Here is a 26,000-nt window from a genome sequence, read left to right as displayed (position 1 = left end):
CTGTGGGCCATTCTACTGTTCATAGAGACTGGAGGGAAAGTGAAGTGCAGACACTGGTTTAGGCAGGATAGCTTGCCCCAAATATCACCGTGTAGGCAGGGAGATGGGCAGCCTGGAAACTGGGGTCTCTACCCAAGAGTAGTGATGAATGAGGAGCTGGGAGCCTATGATGTCATGGGCAGGCCACAGAGGGAGAATACAAGTACAGTTGCCTGGAGCTGTGACATGAACCACTCACTAATTTGGTGATTGGGGGGTTAAAACCCAATGGAATGATCTGGAGGATGCTGTGAGAGGGGGAAATTTACAAATTTCTCTCTCCTGACTCTCTCCTGTGGATTATTTTGGTGGGTGTGGATGATATTCAGCCAATTGCTGATAGGACAGACTGCAGCCTGTACGGACAAGTGGCCAGAGATCTGTCTTCTCATCCTCACCTCGGCTAGTATCAGAACAGTGATGTGCACAGCCGAACCCATGGAGCTGTGCATGAGCTTAGGCAGAGTATTCGCTGCCAAATTATTTGCATAAAATCCGATAAACACTCGTTTCTCTGTGAGGACCGAGAATAACCTCCCCCACCAGAGTTCTGGATTGAGTCTTGTCGTGTTTTCCACTGATCAAATGCAAAGGGGCCTCCTGACCATTGATTTGCTCTTGCTTGTTCTTTAGCAGAAACCTTAGATTGTACTCAACCCTCCCTTGCATCTACTAAGGTGACTGGGTTCTGTGCAGAATTAACACTGCTCCAGATGTGCAATCACAGCCCAGTTCCATGCTCCAAGTAGCAATCAGTTCTTTTTATTATTTGAATTCTGATAGCACCTAAAGGCTCTAACTGCAATCAGGACTCCGTTATGCAAGGTGCTGTACAGCCACTTCAGTAAGAGACACGGTGTCTGTCTTGAAGGTCTTACAATCCTAAATAGGTAAGACGACCAAAGGAAGAATGATTATCCCAATGCCTCATTGAGGGAACTGAAAGAGAAGTGACTTGCCCAAGGATGTATAGGGAGCTTGTGACAGAGTTGGCAATTGAGCTTGTGTCTCTTGAGTGGGTATGAAAATGAAGGTTATGCAGATACATCACAGAATCTTTTCTACCGGCCTGTTCCTGTTCATTCTTGCACCTGGGAATAGCTGGATTACTTGCAGTAGTAAGCCCTGTGCATTGTGATGAGTGTATGCAGGACAGTTGTAGACAATAAAGCTCACTCCAGACCTCACCATCTCAGAGTTGAGGGACTTCTTGCTGTCTTGTTGGAGAATATGGGATATAGAAAAACAAATTATGCCATAGAGTGAAAGGACCAAATTCTCTGTTGGTGTAAATGGGTGGCTATCCATTGACTTCAATAGAGCGGCCTCAATTTACACCGAGAGAATTTAACCTCTAGTAGTGAATGCATAGAACAAAAGTTTACGTGCATGCCTCCAATCCTGCATTTAGTACTTTTGGGGTTCATGGTATGTACTAATGGCTCACAATGTTACTTGAAGGGGGGAGGCATAGAGTCCCTGCTGAAACTGGCTGAACTCTGTTGTAGCATTGCACTCAGGGCCGGTGGAAGGATGTTTCGCGCCCTAAGCAAAACTTCCACCTTGCACCCCCCCCCCCCCGCAGCAGCTCCCCACCCCTACCGTGAGGGTGCCCCCCCCCGCGGCAGCTCCCACCCTCAGCCCTGAGGCGCTCCCCCCTACCCCGCCTCCTCCCCGAGCACGCCGTGGCTGCTTCACTTGTCTGCCTCCCAGGCTCGTGGCGCCAATCAGCTTAGGCTGCCCCGCCCCTTGCTGCAGGCGGCCCTCCCCGCATTCCACTGCCCCAGCTCCCTCCTCCTAAATGCTGACGACGACCGGGGCAGCTGAAGATCCGGCCGCCACAGTCACTGCCAAAGAAAATGGCGCCCCCCCGAATTCTAGTGCGGTCGCCTAAATGGTTGCACCGGCCCTGCTTGCACTTGTCTATTGCAAGCCGGACTGGATTTTGACAGCTGTGCTGAAAGCCCATCAGAATAGGTGAGGGTGGAAATGCTGCTGGACTTTAAACTCTAGCTGACCTAGTGGTGTCTGCTATAGCAAGGGTCTTCCCACAGGTTGTTTTAATTCTCATCCTTTGACAGTTGGAAAAACAAGTGTCTGAAATATCTGAAGGTGGCTAAGGGGGGGGGGGGCCATTTTGCACAGAGATTCTTACCCACTAGGAATTTTCTGATGCATTAGTAGTGAATTTGGGGAGCTACCTACGTTATGTCACACATGAACCAGATCTGTCAGCCTCTCAAGTCCGTTAAAATCCAAGCCAGCTTTAAGCATGCACAGAAGTGTTTTGCCCAATCTCTGTTGAAGTCTGACAGATACTCAGGATGTCTCCCTGTACATAGTCAGATTAGTAGTCGTAGATGGCTGAGAGGTGGACGTGAACAGGTTTGTACAGTTTGGAATAACACATGCAGCACCCACTGTATCTGGCAAGTCCTGGCTTTGTCCATCCTATGGATTTTTGGCCCAAACTTCCCCCTGTTCAGTTTCACTCTGAGTGAATCTCTTGCGCCTAATAACGTCAGTTCTTGCTGTTTTGCCTCCAGATTCCAAGCGCAGGGTTCTGGACAGTGGAGCACGGGCTCTGCCTGTTGCCCTGCTCCCATTCCAGGCCTCTGGTTTTCCACTGAAGTGGATTATCCAACTACCTAGTGATTAGTTCTCAGCAGAAGCCTCCCATAAATTACTGCTTGAATTTCCATACTGCCTCTGTTGTGGGACCCGTGAGTATTGGAGCCAACGAATCTGGGCTAAGCTCAGTTGTAAACTCTTGTTTACTTAATGGGTGCAAGATCGGGCCCTATGCAAGAAAGGGATGAATCCTTTTTGCTGGGCTTCTATGGTAATTAGGAAAGAGGGAATCCTGGATTCCTGGCCCAGGGACAGTGACTGTGTGGCAAATGCTTGAAAAACGAGTGTTCCATCTAGTTGCTAGGACATTTCACTTGTCGTCTTTGTACTGTTAGTGATCACAGAGTCCGTGTCTGTTGCATTAAGATACCAGTAATGTTCAGATTGCTCGCTGAGGCTTGGAAAGAAAATGCTTTCAGCTGCCCTGCAGCACGAGCAGCGATGAGTGGGTAGAGGGGGTGGTAACGTTCCTACTTAGTTTCTTTCTTTTCTGGATTATGTTTTGTTACAGCTTGAAATATTTAACATGGATACTTAACAGAGCCACGCTGCAATCTCTCTGTGATCCAGCAGGACAGTAAGCATGCTGTTGGTGGGAGGTGTTTGAGGGGAGTCCTTGGAGGCCAAAGCTTGTCCTTTGACCTTGTTGTCAGAGGCCAGATTTTTTCCTTTGGATGTTCTGCGGAGCCTGTCAGCACTTTGCTTTTAGGAGGTCTCTGGTGAGTGCCACGAACCAGATGTATGTGCAGCTGGAACGTCAGAGGCAGTGTTGTCCAACCAGAGGGAATCTAGAGTGAGGCATTCCCTTGGCAGAGAGCACTGAGGCATTTTCTGATTATGGAGAGGGGCAGCTGTGGATGAAGAACACTTCTAGATCCCGCAGAATCCAATGACGTAAATGGACCTATACTGACTATATCCTTGAGGTGATTATGTGCTGACATTGATCACTTCTCTTAGATCCATGTTGTTTGTTGGTTCTTGTAGGGAGCCTCTTCCTTTGTTCTGCTCATTTGCTAGTGTTAAGCAGCACTGTTCTCCTACAACAGCGTGGTCATCCCAGGAATTTGATATAATAGCAGTTTGGTTTAATTCGTTTTGGTAGTTACATTATGAAAATGTCACTTTTCTCATCCAGGTTTTAATCTGAAGGTCACTGTGATGTGTAGCTTTGTGGTAATGCTGTTTAGTCTTTGCTGAGATTAAAAAGAACTGATTGGTCTGGCCGTTTGTAGATTCAGATTTTTAAAGGCCAGATTATGATGATTTAGTCTGACCTCCTGCATAACACAGGCCAGAGAATTTCACCCAAGTTTTATGTTCCTATCTTGTTTATGGATTTTGGGAAGGTTTTCACTGCACTTTGTAAGCAGGAATGCAATTTAGAATCCCTCTGAGGCACTGGTATGTCAGAAGATTATCAAAAGCACGTGTGTGTTCTCCATGTAACTAATATCAAGGAGCGGTAGCTATAACTCAGTGTGTTTATATAACCAGCTAAAGCTTTGATAACCTAGAAAATCCACCCGATTAACTTATTGTACTATTAATTGACAGCAAAATAAATACTAGGGATTTGATTGCGTTATCCTGCACCTTGTGTAGTCACTTACACCAGTGCAAAGTGAGTGTGAAATGCTACAAGGTCAGAATGCACCATGCTCACAATTGCCATGTTGATTTGGGAGCATTTTACATTCAGCACCGCTGTGAATGATTATGCAAAGTGCAGAGCATTGGTTGATCAGACCCCTGTGAGGAATCAGTGCCATCTTAGCAGGCATAGCACTACACCTCCCTAGCAAGGTTGGGAAGAGATGCTTTTCTACTGCCTTCACCCATCAGCGTAGATGCATTTGCTATTGCCTATGCCCTGGCCGGCTCCAGGGTTTTTGCTGCCCCAAGCAGTGCGTGCAAAAAAAAAGCCATGGTTGCGATCAGCTCTGCCGCTGCTTCAGTCTTCAGCGGCAATTCGGCGACTGGTCCTTCGCTCCGAGAGAGAGAGAGAGAGAGAGAGAGAGAGAGAGAGAGTGAGGGATCCGCCGCCGAAGACCCGGACGTGCCGCCGCTCTCCGTTGGCCGCCCCAAGCACCTGCTTGCTGGGCTGGTGCCTGGAGCTGGCCCTGGCCCTGACATGCCTATTGTGTGCCATACGGAGAAGTGCTCGACTGACCCAATGTCTTCGGCCACTGATCAGTGCATAGCGCTGCCTTTTGCAAGTGATGTAGCTGCCAGAGTCTGGAGCTCTTAAAATAGCAGAACTCCCATCCAAATGGCCAGGCTTTCACCATTCTAAAAAATGTGGAGGGGAACACAAAAAGCCATTTTATGAGATCACTGTAGGGTTTGACCTGAAACGAGAGATTCTGCAAAGCAGCTGTAAGTAACCAGAGCTTTGTCTCCTAGTTTTGTTTGGTTTTTCTTTCCGATTTGCTGGGCAGGAAGGAAGCTGGGGAATTGCCCTCCTGGGTATGGGGGGGTTTAGTTATTTATTTTAATCTAGGAACACCATGGGTCAAAGGCCGCACTCATTGGCACCCATCGCTGTCTGCAGGGCTGGATGGGGGTAGGATGGAACAATTTGGCAGCAGCCCTGGATTCAGCAGGGGTGCGTAGGTGCAAGTGAGATTAGAACGTGGTACTTGTTCATTTGCTTTTTCTTTACAACTTAGTTTTTCCTCTCCTAATTTTTGCTCTCCAGTGAATGCCCAGCCACAGTGTCCCGGCCGTGTCCTGCCGCTGCTGCACAGGGAGAGCTTCCGGGGCTTGCTGAAGGAAGATGGCTTTCTGGACACAGTTGGGATTGCTGCTATGGAAGAACTTCACGTACAGGAGAAGGCAGACAGTAAGTTTGAGCCATTCTTTTTGTTTGCCTGCCTAAGTTGCAGCCTCATAACCCGCCAGACATAGAAGAAAGAGCAAGACACACTGGTTCAGGATGTATCATGTAAAAATGTCCATATTCATATAATGGTCAGATTTTAGGCCTCTGAAAGGCCCCAATCCTGCAAGGTGTTGAATGACTTTAGTGAGGCTAAGCTAACCTTAGCGTTTTCTGTCTGTCTCAGTGATGCCAAGCATGCTGATGAAGACAGGAAATTCTGTGTAGTTGAGATTCTCCCACTTTATGCATTCTGCATCAGGTCCAATCGTACAGAGCCTGCTCTTCTAGCCCGTAGGTTCTCAACCTGCAGTTTAAAACCAGTGCCCATCACATATTGATAGATTGAGGGGGATCCTTCCATGGAAAAGGCTGAGAACACCTGCTCTAGACCTTATGTCAGGGGTGGGAAAACTATGGCCTGGGGGCCGCATCTGGCCCTTCAGACGTTTTCATCCGGCTCTCGAGCTTCTGCTGGGGAGTGAGGTCTGGGGCTTGCCCCACTCCACATGTGCTGTGGCCACAGCACGGCTCCTGGAAGCAGCAGCATGTCCCCGCTCAGACTCCTACATGTAGGGGCAGCCAGGGAGCTCCACACGTTGCCCTCGCCCCAAGTGCCACCCTTGCAGCTCCCATTGGCCAGGAACTGTGGCCAATGGGAGCTGCAGGGGCAGCGCCTATGGATGGGGCAGCATGCAGAGCCACCTGGCTGCGCCTCCGCGTAGGAGCTGGATGGGGGACATGCCGCTGCTTCCAGGAGCTGCTTGAGGTAAGTGCTGCCTGGAGCCTGCACCCCTGACCCCCTCCAACACCCCAACCCCCAGCCCTGATCTTCCCCCCCCCCCACCCTCTGAACCCCTCATCCCCAGCCCCACCTCAGAGTCCACACTCCCAGCTGGAGCCCCCCCCACACACACACCCCAGCCTGGAGCCCCCTCCTGCACCCTGAGCTCCTCATTTCTGGCCCCACCCCAGAGCTTGCACCCACAGCTGGAGCCCTCTCCCCCTCCCGCACCCTAGCCCTCAATTTCTTGAGCATTCATGGCCCGCCATATGATTTCTATACCCAGATGTGGCCCTTGGGCTAAAGTTTTCCCACCCCTGCCTTATGTGATTTCAGCAGAACTGCTCTTATAAGTAGAGGGCTGCAGCGTGGCCAATAGTGCTCTTCTGTCCATTCATCTCTATAGCCCTATTTCTCCTTCTCATGCAAAACATGTCCAGGTCCAGATCCTCCCTTGGTGTAAATTAACGGAGCTCCATTGATGTCAGTGGAGCTATGCTGGTTTGCACTAGCTGAGGAATTGACCCCTGTATCTCAAGAATTCCTTATACCCAGGCCTTCCGAGAGGCATGCCTTCTGAACAAAATAGAAGGTGGGTAAAGGAATTTAGTTTGCTTTAATCTGTATTGACCATGCAGAATAGACCAGTTTACTGGGCAACGTGGAGATAATTAGACATCTGGGGATACCACAAAAACTTAGTGACCTATACAGAAAATTAGTGAACCGTGTGACTGCCAATGAAAAAGGCCTTCTGGCTCTTCTCTTGGGCTGTGTTCTTGGTTGTCTTAATCCACGTTTTTTGGTACCATCTGGATAGCTTTGGTGCTGTAGTTTTCCTGGTTAGTAGCCCATTGGATGAGAGAGTGCTAATTTTTTTCATGAACAGTTAGCTTATAATGAAGGCCTCAAGCAGAGTAATTTTAGTGCCTTCTCTGGTGCCTGTCCCCAGGGCTTTTATCTTGTTAATGATCCAGCTGTGGGATCTGACTGGCAATACCAAGAGGGGAAAAATATTACGTGATAGAAACAAAAATGAGAGGAAAGGGCTCCCCATTACACCACTTTCACGGCTAGCTTGGGAATTCTCGGTCTGTATTGGTGTTGGAGGCTAGCATAAATGAGCATAGACACATTGAAGTCATTTCTGTTTTACACCAGCCAAAGATCTGACCCGGAAAAGAGTTTGTGGGGTCACAGATGAAATATCCTTTTTACATCCCGCAAGAGCTCCTGTAATGAGCCAGCACCGCCTACGTTTCCTATCCCAACGTCCAAGTTGGAGTGAGTTTGAGCTGCATTGCAAAGGCTGGGTTCAAAGCTCAGCCTGACGTGTGCAACTCAAGTGTTACGTTTGTGCTGTTGGAAGTTGCCCAGTACAAAGTATCCTGATTGCTCCCAGGGAAAGGAAAACCAGGGGCAGGGGTCACAGTTGTGCAAAAACGCACTGTTCTGATTCAACTCCTCTTATTCAGCACCTCCTCCTGCTCCTCTATTCCTTTGCAAATAGCTAGCTAAGGATCAGACCAATGTACGCAGGCCTATACAGGCTGCTAGATCTCACTATCTAACTGGCCCCTCACATTGAGTTAGATCCTCGGCTGGTGTAAATCCGAGGAGCTACGTTGTCCAGCAATGAGAAAACGCCCACTGATTTCAGTGGGAGCAGAGTTAGACCCATGCTGGGAGTGTGCATGGCAATTCTGTCCCTGAGGAGTCTGGACTGGAGCTGAGGACGTGTGTTTAGAAGCTTTTCATTGCTATCTGCATGCCACGGGAGGCAACGTCATCTGGTAGTTATCGCGGAGTCCTGGCTTCCAGTCTAGACTTCCCGTGTGACCTTGTGCCTCTGTCTTCATGTGTAAAGATGGGGTTATTTACCCACCTTTGTAAAGGTAATTAGCAGCAGGGAGACCCACTGAACTTTAGAAGCCAAAGGAGGATGTTTAGTTTTTTTTAGTTGATTGATGGGGAATGGAATGAAGCCAGCAACCAAAACCATCTTCTAAAACGCCATCCTAGGCATACGTTTATCTTCGGTGTATGCCTTTATTAAACCAGTATTTCAACGAAGTGGATGTTATCCAACCAGTCTGCTAGGCTCAGCAGACCAATGGTCCCTCTTATTTTTCCCATGCGTGTGCAGAATGAATTTTGTTAAGTGCACAATATGGAGGTGATGTGTGGTGGGGCTGGGGATGAGAGGTTCAGGGTGGGGAGGGGGCTCAGGGCTGGGAAAGAGGGTTGGGGTGCATGGGGGTGAGGGCTCTGGTAGGGCCAGGGATGAGGGGGTTGGGATGCAGGCTGCCCCAGGGCAGTGGCAGGAAGAGACTACTCCCCCCAGCCCTCTCTCCCCACATCAGCTCTGGGGCTGGGGCAGGGGGTGGGGGGAGAGGCACCTCTCCCTGGCTGCAGCCCTGAGCGCCTGTGCAGCCCTTGGTAGGCTGCTGTGCAGCTTAGAGGGAACTTGGGTGCAGACCCTCGGCTCCAGCCAGGCTCCATGGCTGCTGTGATGGAGCAGGACTTGTTAGAACGTGCTTCAGTGAACTGCAAGGTGGCCAATCAGCATCGATTGCCCCATTTTCAGACCGTTAAAAGCCTGGCACGTCGCCCACCACGATGTGCACCATTACCTGTCTAATTCTGTAATTACCACAATTACTTGTGCAAACGGAGGATCTGGGGGTGACAATGGCAGCTTGATGCCATGGGGACAGGGCTATGAAGCAGACATCTTGTGCCAGCTGGGGGAGCTCTGTTTGACCCCTGGTCTGGCTCAGGTCTCTCGGTAGTGGGGATTCGGAGTGACTCCTGCTTCCTCCTCCTGGCTTCTGCTCATGCGAGTCCCGTTGCTGCAGGAGTGAAGGGAAGCTGGTTGGTAGCCTTCACCCTCAGCAAGGAGCTTCAGGAATAGCCACCCCCATGACTGTGCCCCAGTCGTCTTCAGCAGCGTGGAGCCCAGCCGCAGACGCTAGTAGGGAGGAGAGGATAACCTAGTGCTACCCCTCCTGTTCCTTATTGCAATGGAAAGTCCGACCTGCCCAGCAGCAGCAGGAGGACCCAAGGAAAGGAAGCGAGAGGCAACTATGAACTTCCTAGCTCTGTTTCCAAGGATTCCTGAGTGGGACCATGGTGCGGCGTTGTGCTGCAGGAAGCATGTTCCCATTAGCGCCTCTGTCCCCCTGGCACTCGCTGACTTGTAAACCCGAGTAGCCCGAAAGGGGGCTCTGCCATATGTATAGGGACTGGTGAGATTCTCCTCCCTTTGCTTTGTAAAGGTGGAGCTCCAGGGTTGTTACCATGCCCTGTGAACGTCACTTCAGCAGTAAATAGGCACAGTGTGCTTGTGGCAAGTAGTGGTTAGGAAACAGTGCTGTTTGCCTGTGAGGCAAAGCCTCCTAAGAGACCTAGATTCCCAGCTTCCATTAATTGTAATGGGAACTGGGCCTCCAGGGCCAGCTGTGGGAATCTCAGCTGGAATGGCTTCCCTGGCAGGTGCAGATAGCATTTGGGTTAATGCACCATTGCCTTAATGCACAGGGTGGGTTTAGCTTGAGTGATGGTAAATACCCGGATTCTGCCTGGAGTGTCCTGTATTGAATGGCAGGGGACTAATTTTGGTTGTTCATGATCTAGTATGTGGGGTTCTACCTTGTCCCACTGACCTGTGCACATGTGTAAGGACAGAACTGAAATCTTGCTTGAGGGTTTTAAGTGAGGGGTAAGGCCTGAGCCAACAAATGATCTCCATGTTTGCTGTAAAAGTGGGAGACGTTTGAAAAACGCAAAAGGAGAACAACTTTAAATTCTTAGTTTTGATCTTACCTTAGGGCTAGCGTGTGTAGACAAGCTTTCTGGGCAGCAAAACTTAGGGAAGGAAGGAACTAGACAGGGACACAGACATTCTAGGTTCAGTTTCTGGCTCCAGCACAGACATTCTGCATGAACTTGGGTAATTCACTCAATGTCTCTGTGCTTCAGTCCCCCATCCAGATAACACTATAGGGATAATACTCTCTTCTCCCACCTTTGTCTGGTCCATGTAGATTGTTGCAAGCTCTTTGCATCAAGAACTGTCTCTCACTATGTGTATGTGTAATGCTGACAGACCCAGGTCGTCATCAGGTGGGATCAAACCTGGGACCTCTGGAGCCTAGTGCATGAGCCTCGTCTACCGCATGAGCTAAAAGCCAACTGCCTGTTAGCTAAGTCTGTAGAGCAGACTCGTTTTCTCTGTCTCTAAGTGGTCTCGGTGTCACTAGATGGGACAGAACACCACACCCAGGAGGTGTGTAGGTTACATATGTACAGTGTCTAGCACAATGGGCCCCCAGTCTGCTGGGGGCCTGTAGGGACGAACAAGGTATAAATAATAATTTGTAGACTGAAAACGACAGTATGGGATCAATTGTGCCCTAATGTGTGCCATCAGTGTTGTTATTCCAGATACACCCCACTGTAACTAACAGCTGGAACTGAGTCCCTAGTTCTTGGGTAAAGGTTTAGGGCTTTGTGGGGGGAACTCCACTTCTCAGCTATCCCTAACATAGGAGGCCAAACTTTCAGCTAGTTGGCTGTGATGCATTGGGGGTAAGCATCATTTCTTCACCCAGCAGACTGAAGTTAACAAGAATGAAAACCAGCCAGAAGTAAGCCCTCTCTGGTATGTTTTGCATAGTCCGTGGAAGTGGCACTTAACCCCAAAAGGCTCTTGGAATCCATAGCAAACAGAGTCACTGACTCTGAGAGCCCCTAGGCAGAGAGCCGGTGTGAAGCTTACAATATTTCTACTGACTTGTACATGGCTTGTACCGTGATCTCCGCTCCCTCGGGGTTTTTAATATGAAATCCTAATGCTCTGTCTTTTTCTTTCCAGTTTCAGCTGCTGATTGAAGTTGCTTGGCCTCTCTTTATCTTCTTTATTCTGATCTCCGTACGCCTTTCGTATCCGCCCTACGAACAACATGAATGTAAGTAGCAAAGGAGGCTTCGTACCAAGGGCGGTCGATTGTTTCATGGCTTGGAGGGAATGCCGTTTGACACACTGTGATCAAAGCTTAATCAGGGCTGTTTACCAACACCTTTCCTTCCCCCTCCAACTGCCACCAAAGGGAATCTTGGGGGGTCATGCCACGTGTGGCCTGTTGCTCCAGCATTGTACCGAGCTGCTGCTTCTCCTGGGCGCATTTATATTATGTTGGCCTAAGCAGGTGCTGTATGAAAACATCTAGCTCCGGGATCGGCAACCTTTGGCACGTGGCTCGCCAGGGTAAGCCTCCTGGCGGGCCGAGCCGGTTTGTTTACCTGCCGCGACTGCAGGTTCAGCCGATCGCGGCTCCCACTGGCTGTGGTTCGCCGCTCCAGGCCAATGGGGGCTGCGGGAAGCGGCAGCCAGCACATCCCTCAGCCCGCGCCGCTTCCCGCCGCCCCCATTGGTCTGGAGCAGTGAACTGCGGCCAGTGGGAACCACGATCGGCTGAACCTGTGGACGCGGCAGGTAAACAAACCAGCCCGGCCCTTCGGGGGGGCTTACCCTGGCGGGCCGTGTGCCAAAGGTTGCCGATCCCCGATCTAGCCTGTGGGAATCCTCTGGAAAGCCCCTCAGCCTTATTCTCCATCCTTGGTTGGTGAGTCTCCCTTCAACAAAAATGGACACATTCAGAGCAGCATGTGACTGGAGTGGCTTTAAGCAGTCTGGCTCCTGCTACGTGACAGAAAATAGTAACCTGGGTTACCAGTTGTAGTATGGCAGTGCCCTAGCATGACTGATGTACGTTTTGGGACCAGTTGGTATAGCCCAGGTGTTAACCATGTTCCTAAGCAGTATAAAGACCTGCAGTGTGCTGTAGCACAGACGTTCAGGGGCGTGCTGAAAACATGGCTGTCTCCTCAGGCCACAGACTGACCCAAATTGTGCGAGGGCACTGCTGTGCTGTAACTGAGTCCCCCCCCCCAGATGAGACTTTCACCTGCTCCTCTCCCAAATGGCAGACGTCAGCAGTTGGACTCTGCTGCCCCACAAGGCTGTCTGTAGGCAGTTCATACAGAGGAGCTTGCAGGGCTGAGCACTTCCTTGCAAGCTTGCTGACACAAGCAGAACCATCTTCCCCATGAAGCGTTCAGAACACTGACTGTGTCAGCCTGTTGGGAAAGGGGACAGTGCGACTTCCAGCGAGGGTATGGGAAAGATAAGACAGTGTGGTCCAGTGGGTAGGGCACAGGACATGGAATCTGGAAACCTGGGTTCTGTTTCTAGCTCTGCTGTCCTGCCGTGTGATCCTGGGCAAGTCACTTCCCCTCTCTGTGCCTCTGTTTGCCCTCCACCAGCTGGCTGTCTTGTCTAGTTAGATAAGATCTCTAGGGCAGGGGGGCAGTTTTATGTGACTGTACAGCGACCAGAACAGTGGGCCCTGATTTCAGCCGGGGCTAGGGCTACTGCAATATACATATTAAAGAATATAAAAACACCAGGGACTAGGTTAGCTCAGCAGACTCTGCGATAGTCCGCTTATCTTAGGGGCCTTGCTTCCCATCTTGAATCACGCGCAGCTTTTTGTCTGGGGAAAACCGGTTTGCGTTGACTATGTCCACAGATGATCTAAAGACATCCTCTTTAGCTTCCTCTTGCCTCTTTAAAAGACTTGCTATCCTCCCTTTAGTTCCAGTGACCTCTTCTATCCTCTGGGATGCTCCCTGTTTAGTGAGCCTGATTTGCTGGTCAGCACTGTGCCCAGGCTTCTCCCGATAACCTCCGCTTGTCAGCAGTCAGCTGCCCTTGTTTATCTTTCCTTTACCTGATTACTCCTAGGTTAGGCCTAATGCCCAAGTTAAGAGAATTTTGCTCTCCACAGAATGCACAGGGGAGTCCCAAGTGTTCGGTTTTTAAAATGCGATATAACAATGAAAAGAGCTTTGCTGCATTAACACAATATTCCCACACGTGTGCCTGCTGTACAGAATGCACGCTGCCTGGTAGAGCTTCAAGCCAGCTGGGAATCCCTTCACAGAGAAATATTTTATTCATGATCTGGCTTCCAGCAAAGCTGAAGTGCTGATGTTTGCAGTTTTCCATTATCCAGCAAACTCTGGACATAGTCAGCCTTGTGGGTTTTCTTTTTTGGCCTAACTAGCCTATTGCTGTCTTTAATGCTTGGCAGGCACCGGAAGTTCCCCTGGGTGAAATTTCATGCTTTTGCACTCCTTGAGACATTCCTCCTCTTTCCTTACAGAGCCTTAGGATGGTGTTAGTGGAGACAAGGGCATTAGGGCATCTGAAACTCAGGGAAAGCAGATGGGCTCGGTCAGCCAGAGCCTCAGTTGGTGTACATCAATGATGCCCATTTACACCAGCTGAAGTTCTGGCCCTGTGTGTAGCCTGAAAGCCAGAGGTATCTTCCCTGTTCAGACTTGCACTCAAATTGGCATATACTGCCCTAAATCCTTTCCTTTAACCCTGCTGGCAGGAGCTGAATTTTAATCAACCATTGTTGGATATGGAATCCTTCCCTTTTATTTAATAACGTTTTATTTTTTGAGGCTTTTAGCAGGAAGTGTGGAGTGGCATCCGACAACTTTTAATTCATTCTTTGGGTTAACATCTTTCCTTTCACTTAATAGCGTCCGAGAATAAGCAACTGGATTCTTTCTTTTAAGCCTCTCTCTAGTGCAGTTCAGTTTCATTGAACCTTCACTCATTTGCAAACAGACACGGATGAATCTTGTAAAGTGGAATGTTGTCTATCTCTTGTTGAATCGGGAGCTGGGCTATAGAGAAACCTTGAAATCAGGTCACAGTGAACTCTGTAGCAACTCTGCATATGTTTTTAGAGGAACCGAGTTATCTGCAGTGGTGATCCTGTACGGTGTATGAAATGACTTGCAGACAATTACAGATTGTAATAGTAACTAGGGAATGTGGAAACACTTTCAAACTGAGAGATATTAAATATTTTATTGTGCTGAGCATGGTTAAAAACAAAAAATTGTCATCTGTCTAATCTTATCTGAAAAGGACAAGAATGTAACCAAGGGTTGAGTCATGTATTAGTCTAAGCCTTTGCCATTCAGGATTTTGATAATTTTTAACAGCCTCGACTGGTTGAAGCACTCTTATCTGATCTAGTCAGCAAGATATTTTCCCCCCGTATATATGATCGTTATGACTTCCACCATAGTCAAGTGATCGTTATGACTTCCACCATAGTCAAGCCAAACAGACCACTGCAAATGTAGCTCTGTGGTGACATTGCTGTCTTTATCTTGTGGAAGCTTACTTTTTTTTTAAATCTGCCTCCTGAGGATTTCAAAACATGTTGTGCTCAGAAAAAATCTGCATTACTTTAAACATGACTGAAAAAGAAGAGCAGTGTTTGTAGCTATGTCACTGAAGGGGAATGCTGGCGTTCTGTGTGCTGCACTTCTAAATGTAGAGGATGCCTGCTTGCTTTGTGTTTTGGTTCACATGCAGAATGCAACAGAGTGAATCACAATGTACATGACCTAGTGGACTTCGCATTTGTTCTTTCTTTGCGAATTTCCTTAATCTGGAATGGAAGTCAGAGCAAAATAAGCGTTTTGCTCTTTGTGCCTGGGGAAATTTAAAAAAGGAAACTGGTTTGGTTTAGTTTAAATTCCATCTTTGTCACCAAAGAGCTCAGAAAGGGTGAAGAAGCTTCCTGGTTTATAAAGAAGAAAATTCGAAAGTGAAAGTCCCACTCATGGGACCGTGGAAGATTTTCAGTTTACTAGAAAGGGGTAAGAAATTGAATCATAGAATCCCAACCTTAATAGTAATTTTATGCAAATACTATTAAAGATAACGGTAGGTGACGATCTCTTTTCCTAGCACTGGTGGGAAAAGTCATTTTGCCTTCTGTGTACTGTAAATGTTCCAGCATTTCCTTTCAGTTACATGGCCATAAGAAGGTAGCCTCTATCGTCCCATCATTGGTAGGAGAGAAGACCCAAGCTATCCCTGTGAAACACGGTCATAAAGCTCACAGCCATGAGTAATTTACATCATTGCCTTAATAGTTCTATGAGGCAGTACAAAAAACTTGAGGGGTGATTTTTTTTCCCCCCCTTTCGTCTAAAAAGACCCTCAGTAACAAGAGCTTGGGTTTGCAAAGGAGCCAAAAAGCTGGAAGCGAATGAGAGTTGGGTTTCTAACTCTTAAGTGCCTTTGAAAACCCTGCCCTAGAGGTATTGCCCAAAAGCCAAGTCGTGGTGAGTTAGTAGTGACACACACCCACCTCACTGGTGGACCAGTGCAGAAACTCTCCTGCTTTCCTGGCATTGCAGTGGTATGGGCTGAGTTGGAAGTATCTTTAAAAAATAAAATGGGAATCGATTAGACAGTGGCCCGAATGTTGAATCCAAACACCCCTGAATGCTATAGGGGTTCAAAACCAAAACGCAAATTCAAATGTTGCATGCAGCCCTGAGCCAAATTCTCCTCATTAACAGCAGGGTAAATCCAGAATGACTTCATTGGCTTCAAGAGACGTGTGTGCACACAGAGCTGCCAAGCTCTGAAGTTCTGTGTAGAGTGTCACTTATTTCCCTGCATGGCATGCCTGGAGTGACCGGATGAGGGCAGGGAGGAGTCTTTACCTCAGACATGGCAGGAACATAGGAGGGACCCAAGGGCAGCTTAAAGGTGGAGGGAGCCAGGGCTGACTGGGGAGCCTCAAGAAGTTAGTCTGCCTCTAGTTCCTACTGTGGGGAAGAGCCCAACAATCTACTTTTGGCAAGGGGCAGAAAGGGGGGAAGAGAGCAGTTCTGTTCCCTTCCCCTGCACAAAGTGCAGACCTTGCTTCTCGCCCCTTCTGGCTGCCTGCCAGCAACAGTGTCTGCTATTTTCTAGCCTGCAAGGGAAGCTGCTCCCTTCATCCATGCAGCTGAAGGGAGAATTTACCCTGTGAGCTTTTCTTTGCTCTCTGACTGCTCTCTCTGTGTTAAAGCATCTGCTAGGACACGAGAAACCAGGGATTGATGAGGAGGGAATTTGGAGAACATTTTAGCTCCAAATTCGGGGCCAGGTCTTGCATTCCTTGTTCACTCCAAACACCTGTCAATTCAGGGTTGCCAAGTCTCTATTTATTTTATTTTAAGTGTGTGTCACCATTTTTGGTGTGTAGTTTTTTTTTCCCCCTGCAAGTCCCAGCTCCTGGAATCCTGTGATTAAGTGAGAATTTCCACTTTCAATCAAAAAAAAAAGTTTCTAACCCTTATGGGAGACAAGCTTGAAAACATAACCCAAATGCCCTCAAAAGGCTCAAATCTGAAGGCAAAGAAAAGGAGTCCCATATTTATTATTTTTAAAATCTCATAAGTTTTGGGGGCTGGACTCCTGATCTCTCAATGCTTGCAGTTGATGTATTGTTGATTTCAGTAAGAGGTTACCATACATAATGAGCACGGATTGGACCCTGTGCTGTCACACCTCTCTCCCATTTCCTGGCTACGTTTCCAATTTTGCGAACAAAGGTGTAACTTTTCTTAACATTTGCCCCTCTGTTCTAGGTCACTTTCCAAACAAGGCCATGCCTTCAGCGGGAACCTTGCCCTGGGTCCAAGGGATTATCTGTAATGCCAACAACCCTTGCTTCCGCTACCCAACGCCCGGGGAATCCCCAGGTGTCGTCGGAAACTTCAACAGGTCCATGTAAGTACAAGATCTTGCTTTTCCTTGTGACCGTTCTCAGGGGACAGCCAGTCAAGCGTAAATTGAGAGTTGTGGGAATAGCAGCTGGGGGTTAGATTGGAATTCAGGGCTAGATTACTTCAGTCACCACCAAGTGCTGTGTTCTGTGGTGGTGCTTTCCTGCAGCTGGACTCTGAAGGAACCACACAAAGAACCCATGGCTGCAGGACGCAGCACGTCATGTTATAGATCGCAAATGATTGTGCAAACCCAGTATAACGTATAGGAGCAAATCCTGCCGTCCTCACTCAGTATTTACTCGGGCAGAGCTCCCAGTGAAATAAGGAGTTTTGCCTGAGTAAGGAATGAATATAAACAGAGGTAGAATTTGGCCTATAGAGAGACGAGTCAGGCCTATTCCTTGACTGAGCAGCTGTTTAGTTTGGGAGATGCCAGGTTATGGACAGGGTGTGGCCTTTTCCCTGATTTCCCAGCTACAGATAAATCACTGGCAAGTTGTAACAAAGGCACTAAAAACCCCACCAAAGCTGTTGCATCTTGTACGTGTAAGGGCAGGAACAATAGTGGTGGTCTGGAACAATGGCCACTAAGGACTCCTGAGCAATGAGTGGGTGAGTGAGACGGAGGAGTGTGCGCCTTCTGCTAGTCACCAAGGAAAATACACAGATCATACGTACGATGTGCGTGTATGTAACGTGAATAGCCTTATGTTAGGGGTTGGTGTGACTCTGCATTGCTCCCAGGGGAGCACTGGGAAGCATTGCTTCTCAGAGATGCACTGTATTCCCTGGGTTCCCTAGTCCGTGGGTGAAATTCACAGCATATGGCACCATGGAGAAGCCTTGTCCAAGTGGTCCCAGTGGGATGACATGCCAAGGCAGGTGTGCTCTGCTGAGTGCAGGGACTCCAGCTGTGGTTGGCATCCTTGTGCCCTTCCCTTACCATCTCACTGTGCCCATGGGATGGTCCGCCCCAATCTGTCCCTAAGACCACGGCTATAATCGCAGAACAGTCGGAGTTCAGGGTCAGTTGACTTTGTCTACCTGGAAAAGAATTGTAAAGAAAAGGAGATGCATTTGTCAAGGTGCTCTACAAGCAGTGTGTTTACAAACAGCTGAGTGTTTTATTGTAGCAGAAAAAACCAGACAAACCTACCAGAAGCACCTCACATCACCCTAATTTTAAATAACTGCTTTCAAATAACTTGAAGGGTCCCAGTGCAGGTTTTTTTTTTTTTTTAATCTTTCATTAAAGGCCATTTTTATTTAGACTTCCTCACTTTGGTCCCTGGAGGTCGCTTAGCAAAGGTTTCACGGTACAGGAGAGGGTTGTCTTTGAATATAAATGAATTCGGACATAAAACTGAGCCTGTGGAAGTTGGTGCAGACGGCACCACATGGCGAATGACTGCATTGTTTGCTTTTTCCATCCCTGTCCTGCAGCATTTCCCGCTTGTTCTCGGATGCCAAGAGGTTACTCTTGTACACCCAGAAGGACAGCAGCTTAAAGGATACTCAGAAACTCCTGGGAAAACTGCAGAAGCTTGGGAACTCTGGCTCAGGTAACTCAATGGGGAAAAAGAACCTTGTACATTTGGCAGTAGAGTTTGCTGCTGCTGTTAGCCGGCACCTTTTAAAATGTATTTTTGCAACGGGTGGAAGGAGCCTAGTGTACGTTCATTGTCCTTGCTCATCAGAGCCCACCCTAAAAACATGTTTCTCCAGGATCAGTGTTCTGTGCTCCTTCAGTCTTTCTTTCTGGCCTACGGCAGCCAACTGCAGCAGCTGGTTTTTTAATGTAAAATTGCCGTCCTCCGAGAGCTGCAGTGAGCCTCATTTGAGAAATGGCCAACGTTGTAGCCTGTTGCATGCATTTTTGGAAAATACAAGTTTGTTAGGGATTTCAAAGGCAAATGACAAAATAGCAAAGCCCGTTTTTCAATACGGCTGGCACTGGCAGGGAAAAAACCAAACAACAAATCCAAGATACAAACGAACATGGGTGTGAAACAGCTGAAGCGGAGCCATAGCATGCTAAATCAAAGCAGAATATTATCTGAAATAATTACCCCACTTTCCTTCTAATGTGTATTTAGGGCACTTAGTTATGATGTAGTCTAGAAGGAGTTAGACAGCATTTTGTTTTGGAAACTGATCAATCTTAGGTACTTGTATGCCCTCCATTACTGTAGTATCTGAATGCCTCAGTGTTTCATATATTTATCCTCACAACACACTGGGGGAGGGAAGTGCTATTTTCCCCTTTCTCAGATGGGGAACCAAGGCACAGAGAGGTCAAGGGACTTGCCCAGGGTCACACAGAAGGCTATGGCAGAGCAGGGAACTGAACCAGAGTTTCACGCATCCCTGGCTAGTAACATTCTTCCTCGTGTCAGTGTAAATGCCATCTAATTGGGCAGCCTTTATTAAGAGTTGTGTACTCCCTTTAAAAGGAATAAATATTTATTCTATAGATTATTTTTCATATACTGGCTATGTTCTGCCTCTCCTATTAGAAATGGTGATGGGGAGCGGGGGTTGGTTTAAAAAGAAGTAACTTTCTAAAAACAAATGGAAGCATCAAGTTGTGGACATGCCTCTAGGCCTTGATCCTTCAGCTGCCTCTGCACAGCCAGGTTCCTGCACGCGTGTGGAGCCCTTCTGAAGTCAGTGGGATTTAAGTAGCTGCGTTAAATTAAGCACATGCTTAAGTGCTTTGCAGAATCTGGGTCTTAATGAGGAACGGCATGATTTTATTACTGACATTTCTGCTACATGCACGATTTGGTGTCCGTTCATGATTCTTGTTTAGGCCCCAGTCCTGCAAAGACGTAACTGGAAGCACTGCAAGTAGCTTATCATGTCAGAGTTACACTATATACTCTTTGGAGCAGGGCTTGTCTCTACTTCATTTCACATCCTTGAGCACTCAGACAGGTGGGGGTATGTATTAGGACTCGATATATCCACTAATATATCTGGGGGCGGGTGACTAGAATAGAACTGTGCACAAGGCTCATTTAGAGATTCAAAACACCCCAGATCAGGGCTCTGCGGCTTCTGGGCTCTAAGCAAACCAACAAACACCAGCCTGGGCCTACAACATTTCCAGCTTGTTTCCTTCCCTTCTGTCATAGGCCATGTCTGCACCCTTTTGCTTTACCTTTGTCTTTGGGGCACCAGTTGTTGAAACCCCTCCCTGCCATGCCCCCACCTCAGGTTTCTAGGGGCCCTAAATGACTGCTCCCCCTTGTTTCTCCTTTGGGGGCTGACCAATAGGGTCATTGTCTTGTGGATTTTGGGCACCAGGTCTCTAGAGCACAAGGAAGCAGCTTGATTTGCTTGCTCAGAAGGAGAAACGCACACTCCTTGCTTCTTCCCACCCCCGCCACGCTAACGAGGGGGTCCCCAATCTTCATGCCCCAGGTGTGTTCAAGACAGCTGCTATTGACAACTACCCAATGCCTCCTGCAGAGTGAGTCTATGCCCTCGTCCTACGTGCGTGTGCTTGGAGAGGAACTAAGCCCGAGACTTTCTAAAGTGATTTTTGGATGCTTCCATTTTTGGGTGCCTGACTTGAGACCCCTTAAAGGAGCTGGATTTTCCAGAGGGTGAGTGTTTAGCGCTTTAACATCAGCCCCCTTTTAAGGTGTCTCAAGTTGGTCACTGAAAATTTGAGGCACATAAAATTTTGGAAAAATCTTGTCTACATTTTACTGCTATGTTTTGTCCCCCTTGAAAATCAATGACTGAACTCCTGTTGCCTTCAGATGGTGCAGAAGCAAGCAGTGTCCTAACTGGGAAGAACAGTACTTGCCAAAACCATACCCCGAGGGCGTGCTTTGATATATTTTGTGTAGGGAAACTTGCAATGTGAATCCAGTTTGGACGTTTAAAGAAATCTAATCAGAGCCACAACGCTGGGAAGGCCAGAGGGAGGGGTTATAGTCATGAGTGGCTCGCATAGAGGAGCTCTGTCAGTACAAGTCAAAGCAAGGATGCTCATTGTGTGATTCTAATGCTTGATGAATTGATTGCAAAAACACAGCTCAGAGCAAACACAGTAAAGAGCTTCTTTCTATAATAAACTAAGTGCGGGGGGGAATCAACCAATTCAATTGTGTAATTAAAACACCCACCAGATTAGCTGTGATTCTGAATGTTTTGAACATGACAGACCCTCTCTTGTTGGTGTGGCAGAGAGAACAGAGCCCGATTGTCCCTCCCATGTTACACTCACTTACAAACTCTTCATTAAAACAAGTCTGGAAGTTCCCTGTCAGCCCCTCCTGGGCGTGACCCTTTCTCCAGCCACATACAATAAAAGATCTTTCAGTTTTCTGACACGGATGACCATTTCTTGCAGGACCAAGAGGAGGATGAGAGATATAGGGGGTGCCCTACTAATCCCCACCACGCACCATTGGCCTCTTTAGTGGGGTTCGCTGATCAAAACACAAAGCTTATTGTTAGAAATTTGTTGGGGTTTTATTTATTATTATTATTGATCAAAAAATTTCAAAGCTTTTATTAGTGGAAAAACTGGTCTTTTTGTATGGAAAACATGCAGAACACTTTCACCCTTGAGTTTTTTCATCTAAATAAAACATTTGTTTTAAAATCAAAGTGAATTTTTTCACTTTTTGATCAGTTCACTGTTTCTCTCCCTATTTTTTCCTAGTTTAAAAAAAGGGAGAGGGGGAAAACGCTAAAAACTGAAGTTAAACAAAATTTGAATCACAATGAATAATTGTATAAATTGAACGTGTCCATGAAAAATTTGGGAAAAAAAACTTTTAGGAGAAAGAAATGAAAATACTTAGCATTTTGACTAGTCCTCATTTATTATGAATGACTAACACTTACCATAGTAATTAAAGGCCTGAGCCAGCTCTGGGCCCCATTGTGTGAGGTGTTGGACAAATACCTAGTATGGGGCAATATTGTATCATAAAGGTTTTTGTCAGTTATAGGAAAGGAGTGAGGTCACAGCTTATCCAGGAAAAATCCCCTACTCGCCCCCCCTTTCCCCCTAATGAGGAACTATTTAAGGTTATTTTCTTCTTCCAGCCCCTTGAATTAAAACGTAATCACTATGGACCAGCCTCTGTCTCTCGTATTAATAGGGCCCTCTGTACTGTTGTGTGTGAGCACCACACACTTAAATAGCCACACAACATGCCTGTGAGATAAGGAAGTGCTGTAATATCCCCCTTTTACAGCTGGGGAACTGAGGCAGAGAGAGTAGGTGACATGCCCAAGATTATACAGGAAATCTGTGGCAGATCAGGGAACCAAACCTGGGTTTTACAACTGGACCAGCTTTCCTCTGCTTTGTCACGCACTGGATTTATACCACTGTAACTCCATTGACTTCAATCTATGCTTAGTCTAATAGAGGGAAGGAGCAGGCTCCATAGGTATGTTCCCTCTCTGTGTTGATGTTTTCCGAAGGAGAGACGCGCACACACACCTTAAGTCGGCAAGATCTACTCGTCTTAGTGTAAAGAGGAGATAGCCACTGCTGTGAAATGGCATGGCAGGTGACGGGGTATTTTTGACTACTGGCTGAAGAGGAAAAACAGTCCTCATGAGTGTTGTGTGGTGGTTTCTCCAGGATCATTTTGATATTTGTCTCGTGTTACACTTAAGTAAATACACCATAACTCTACTTAGGTCAGTGGAGTTATGGAGGATTTACAGTGGTGTAGCTGAGACCAAAACCTGGCCCTCTTGTCTTCGGCCCTCTTGCAGCGCATCGAAACAAATGCTCAAAGCACTTGCAGCTGTTTTCTGTGGCCCATTCATCCTCCTGCTTCTCTTTTCCTGCCTCAGCTGCTGGTACGGAGCCAAACCTAAGCCTCTGGGGAGCGCAAAGAGATGTTGGTTATCACTTGTCTGCAAAACATAAAGGCTCATTAAAGATTTTTACATTATGGCATGAAACTTGTCAGAGAGAAGGACATATGAGAGCTGCCCATAGAGCTCAGGCCAATCCTAACAGACTAAACAGCAGAAAGTCTGGCACTCTGCTGGTTGCATCTCACATATGAGCATCAAGTCCTTGACCTGGTAAAGGCATGTTGTTGGTTCTTGGCAGGATTTGGGGTGTTCTTAGGAAATAGACAAGATGGTTAAAGGGAGGGAGTAGGCAGATATAGAAAGGGGTCATACGGCAGTTTGGTTCTATTCAGCTTGCCAAGCAGGGCTCCCTTGTTATCACGCACTCATGACTAGAGCATGTCCTCACTTTCCAGAGCCCATGGGCCATCTGTGTTTCATTGGGTGTCAGATATCCACAGATCCTCCAGGCAGCTTTCCTCCTCTTGTGCAACTGTGCCCCTTCCATTCAGCACAAGCTGCGTCTGCACCAGCCAAAGGCAGGGCAGAGTCCAGAGGTTGCATCTGACCCTGGCTGACCCCTCTCAGTTCATAGCAATATGCAGGACTCAATTGGCACAGCCACTACCTCTCAGCCTCCTTCATGTAGAGCACTGCTCAGCAGTCCACTTCTAGTAGCTGTTGCATCTTTATCAGCAGCTGTTCAACTTTATCTTGCTGAAAAGACACTCTGAGTTGGGAGTAAAGGGCTCTGTGCTCGGGAATCATACTCTGAATGCCAGAAACAAAAGCTTGCCTGATAAACAAATGAAGCACCAGCTTCTAAATTCACTGTGTGTGTGTGGGGGGGGGGGGGGGGGGGCGGTGGCACCTTATTTAATCTGCCCTATCTTTTGTCTTTAAGGCTGGGGTCAGCAGGAGAAAGGGAGCCTGGAGCTGCTCTCAGGCATCAGTAGTAGCTGGGCCTGTTGCTCCCTGAGGCCACACAAAGTTAATTATTTAAAAGTTCTGCATTCCCCTCCCCACTCCGAAAATGGGCCGATGCAATGCCAATTGAAATCATTGGGGGCGGGAGAGGGGCTTGCCTTTGCCTCCGCTGGGTTTTGGCCTAGGCCCTAAATCCATTTAATAACCTTCAGGTTTTTAAAAAAAAAGGAAGCCCTGCCTCTTTTCTGTTTGCTCGATGAAGTGCACCTGGGGGTGTTTTCTGGCATTGCTAACGCTGTCTTTGTCTAAAGCCGGGAGCTTGTATCAGTTATTGAGTCAGCATTTGCCAGAGTCCTTTGACTTTGGACCTCACAAGAAGTGAGCAAAGTGGGTCGGTTATATCATCATTGATCTGAAAGAGCCTTCGTGCCCAGGGCTCGCCCTCGGGGTGTGTGTGTGTGTGTGGGGGGGGAAGGATGCCCCTAGAGTGCGGGATGGGGAAGGCCAGTTACCAGTGGTTGTGATCGTTCTGTTCCTTTTCCCCTGTCCACATCTTCCCCTCAGATTTTTTTAATCCAGACTTATTTAGAGCAACCGAGCCCTTCCACTAGCTGCCATCAGTCTGTCTCTCTCCTCCTAGCCTGCGGGTCCATTCCTGCCACCCCAGCTCCTGGGGTAGTGCTTACTGCCGGGAGTTGTCCGGTTGCTCCCAACGACAGTAATTAAGCACTGCGGTTCTGTTCATTTTAAGCACGTGCTTAGCTTTAGGGGTGTGAGTAATGTCACTGAAGTGGGCCTGCTTGCATCTTAAAGCCAGCCGTGTGCCTGAGCCGAACCGGGGCTACCTCTGGAGCATGCAGCCTCAGGCTTTAGCACTTAACCTAGAAGGTACTGAGCACCTACTGCAAGGCACGCTGCAGCCTGAATGCCTTTTGTCCTCAGGGAGAGCGGAGGGTGCTCAGCACTTCACAGGTAGGGTGACCAGATAGGAAGGGTGAAAAATCGGGACGGGGGTGGGGGGTAATTGGCACCTATATAAGACAAAGCCCCAAATATCGGGACTGTCCCTATAAAATTGGGACATTTGGTCACCCTATTCACAGGGTTGGGCCCATTCTCCAGAAGTTATGGAAGCAGCTCTCCTCCCCCCGCCCCCCCCCCCTGCTGCAGGGGAAGGGAGAAACAAGTGTGATCCGCTGGAGTGAGCACCGCTTTATTTTACAGCGCAGCCAAAGCTCTTTGCACAGATACATTGTCTCATTACAAAGTTGGATGCTCCAGAAGGCTTTCACATGCTATAAGCTCTGCTGCTTAAAGTCCCTGGTAGCTAGTGGGCCATCAGTCACCAACAGCTGCAAATCAGTCAGCAGTTGATAGTCAACTCATGGCTTCCACGTTCTAGGGACCCCAGAATGACAGTCTACCTTTTCACTATGCATTCTGTTCACTTCTTACAAAAACAACAGGGCAATGAACCAGACAGACCCCCAGAAATATCCCCCTCAAGATGTACGGATACCTCAGGCTTTCATTGTGGGCTGCAACTTGCCAGACAAGGTTTCAGCATGGACAGCACTTAAAGTCTTGCCCGCCTCTTTCCATATGGAATCACTTGCTCAATTAACATTACTTAGTAATAATAGGTTTCAGAGTAGTAGCCGTGTTAGTCTGTATCTGCAAAAAGAAGAACAGGAGTACTTGTGGCACCATAGAGACTAACAAATTTATTAGAGCATAAGCTTTTGTGGACTACAGCCCACTTCTTCGGATGCATCCGAAGAAGTGGGCTGTAGTCCACGAAAGCTTATGTTCTAATAAATTTGTTAGTCTCTAAGGTGCCACAAGTACTCCTGTTCTTCTTTTTAGTAATAATAGAGGCCTCTACTAAGATCAGTGCCCCATTGTATGAGGTGCTGCATGTGACAGTCCCTACCCCAAAGTGCTTAAAATGTAAATAGACCAGGGCAATACTATCTTCATTTTGCAGGGGGAGAACTAAAGCATAGAGAGAGGAAGTGATTTGCCCTAGGTCACACAGTATCACTGTAGCAGAGGCAGAAAGTGAAGGCCTACGTTCATTGCCTTCCTGTATTCTCAGTACTGCCCAAAAGAGCAGCTTTTGATTGATTTTGGAAGTGGAGGTTCCTCTAGCATCTCACTTTTCTCCATCTTCTATCCACTTGCTTCAGAGGTCACATTTTTGGTGACCCACTGGCTAAGGGAAGGGTTGGA

The 26,000-nt window shown here is 47.8% G+C and overlaps 1 protein-coding gene across 7 annotated transcripts in view; it reads left to right on the top strand.

Moving 5' to 3' along the window:
- Positions 1–26,000, top strand: part of LOC101953849 (phospholipid-transporting ATPase ABCA1) — a 129,202-nt gene that overhangs the window by 20,477 nt on the left and 82,725 nt on the right. For 6 of the 7 annotated variants that reach the window (XR_010588736.1, XR_010588737.1, XR_006177039.2 and 3 more), the window contains exons 2-5: positions 5,372–5,515; positions 11,212–11,305; positions 16,860–17,001; positions 18,444–18,562. Coding sequence is in view for 4 of the 7 variants with exons in the window: in XM_042861050.2 (XP_042716984.2) it covers positions 5,450–5,515; positions 11,212–11,305; positions 16,860–17,001; positions 18,444–18,562 (421 nt within the window). In the remaining 3 variants the exon portion in view is untranslated. Of the gene's footprint in view, positions 1–3,457; positions 3,597–5,371; positions 5,516–11,211; positions 11,306–16,859; positions 17,002–18,443; positions 18,563–26,000 lie in introns of those variants that run through there. The other variant, XM_024108507.3, reaches the window with a different exon arrangement.

Source organism: Chrysemys picta, chromosome 6 (genome assembly GCF_011386835.1).
Source record: "Chrysemys picta bellii isolate R12L10 chromosome 6, ASM1138683v2, whole genome shotgun sequence".
NCBI classification, from domain to species: Eukaryota; Metazoa; Chordata; order Testudines; family Emydidae; genus Chrysemys; species Chrysemys picta.
This window is presented reverse-complemented; position numbering and strand designations above follow the sequence as displayed.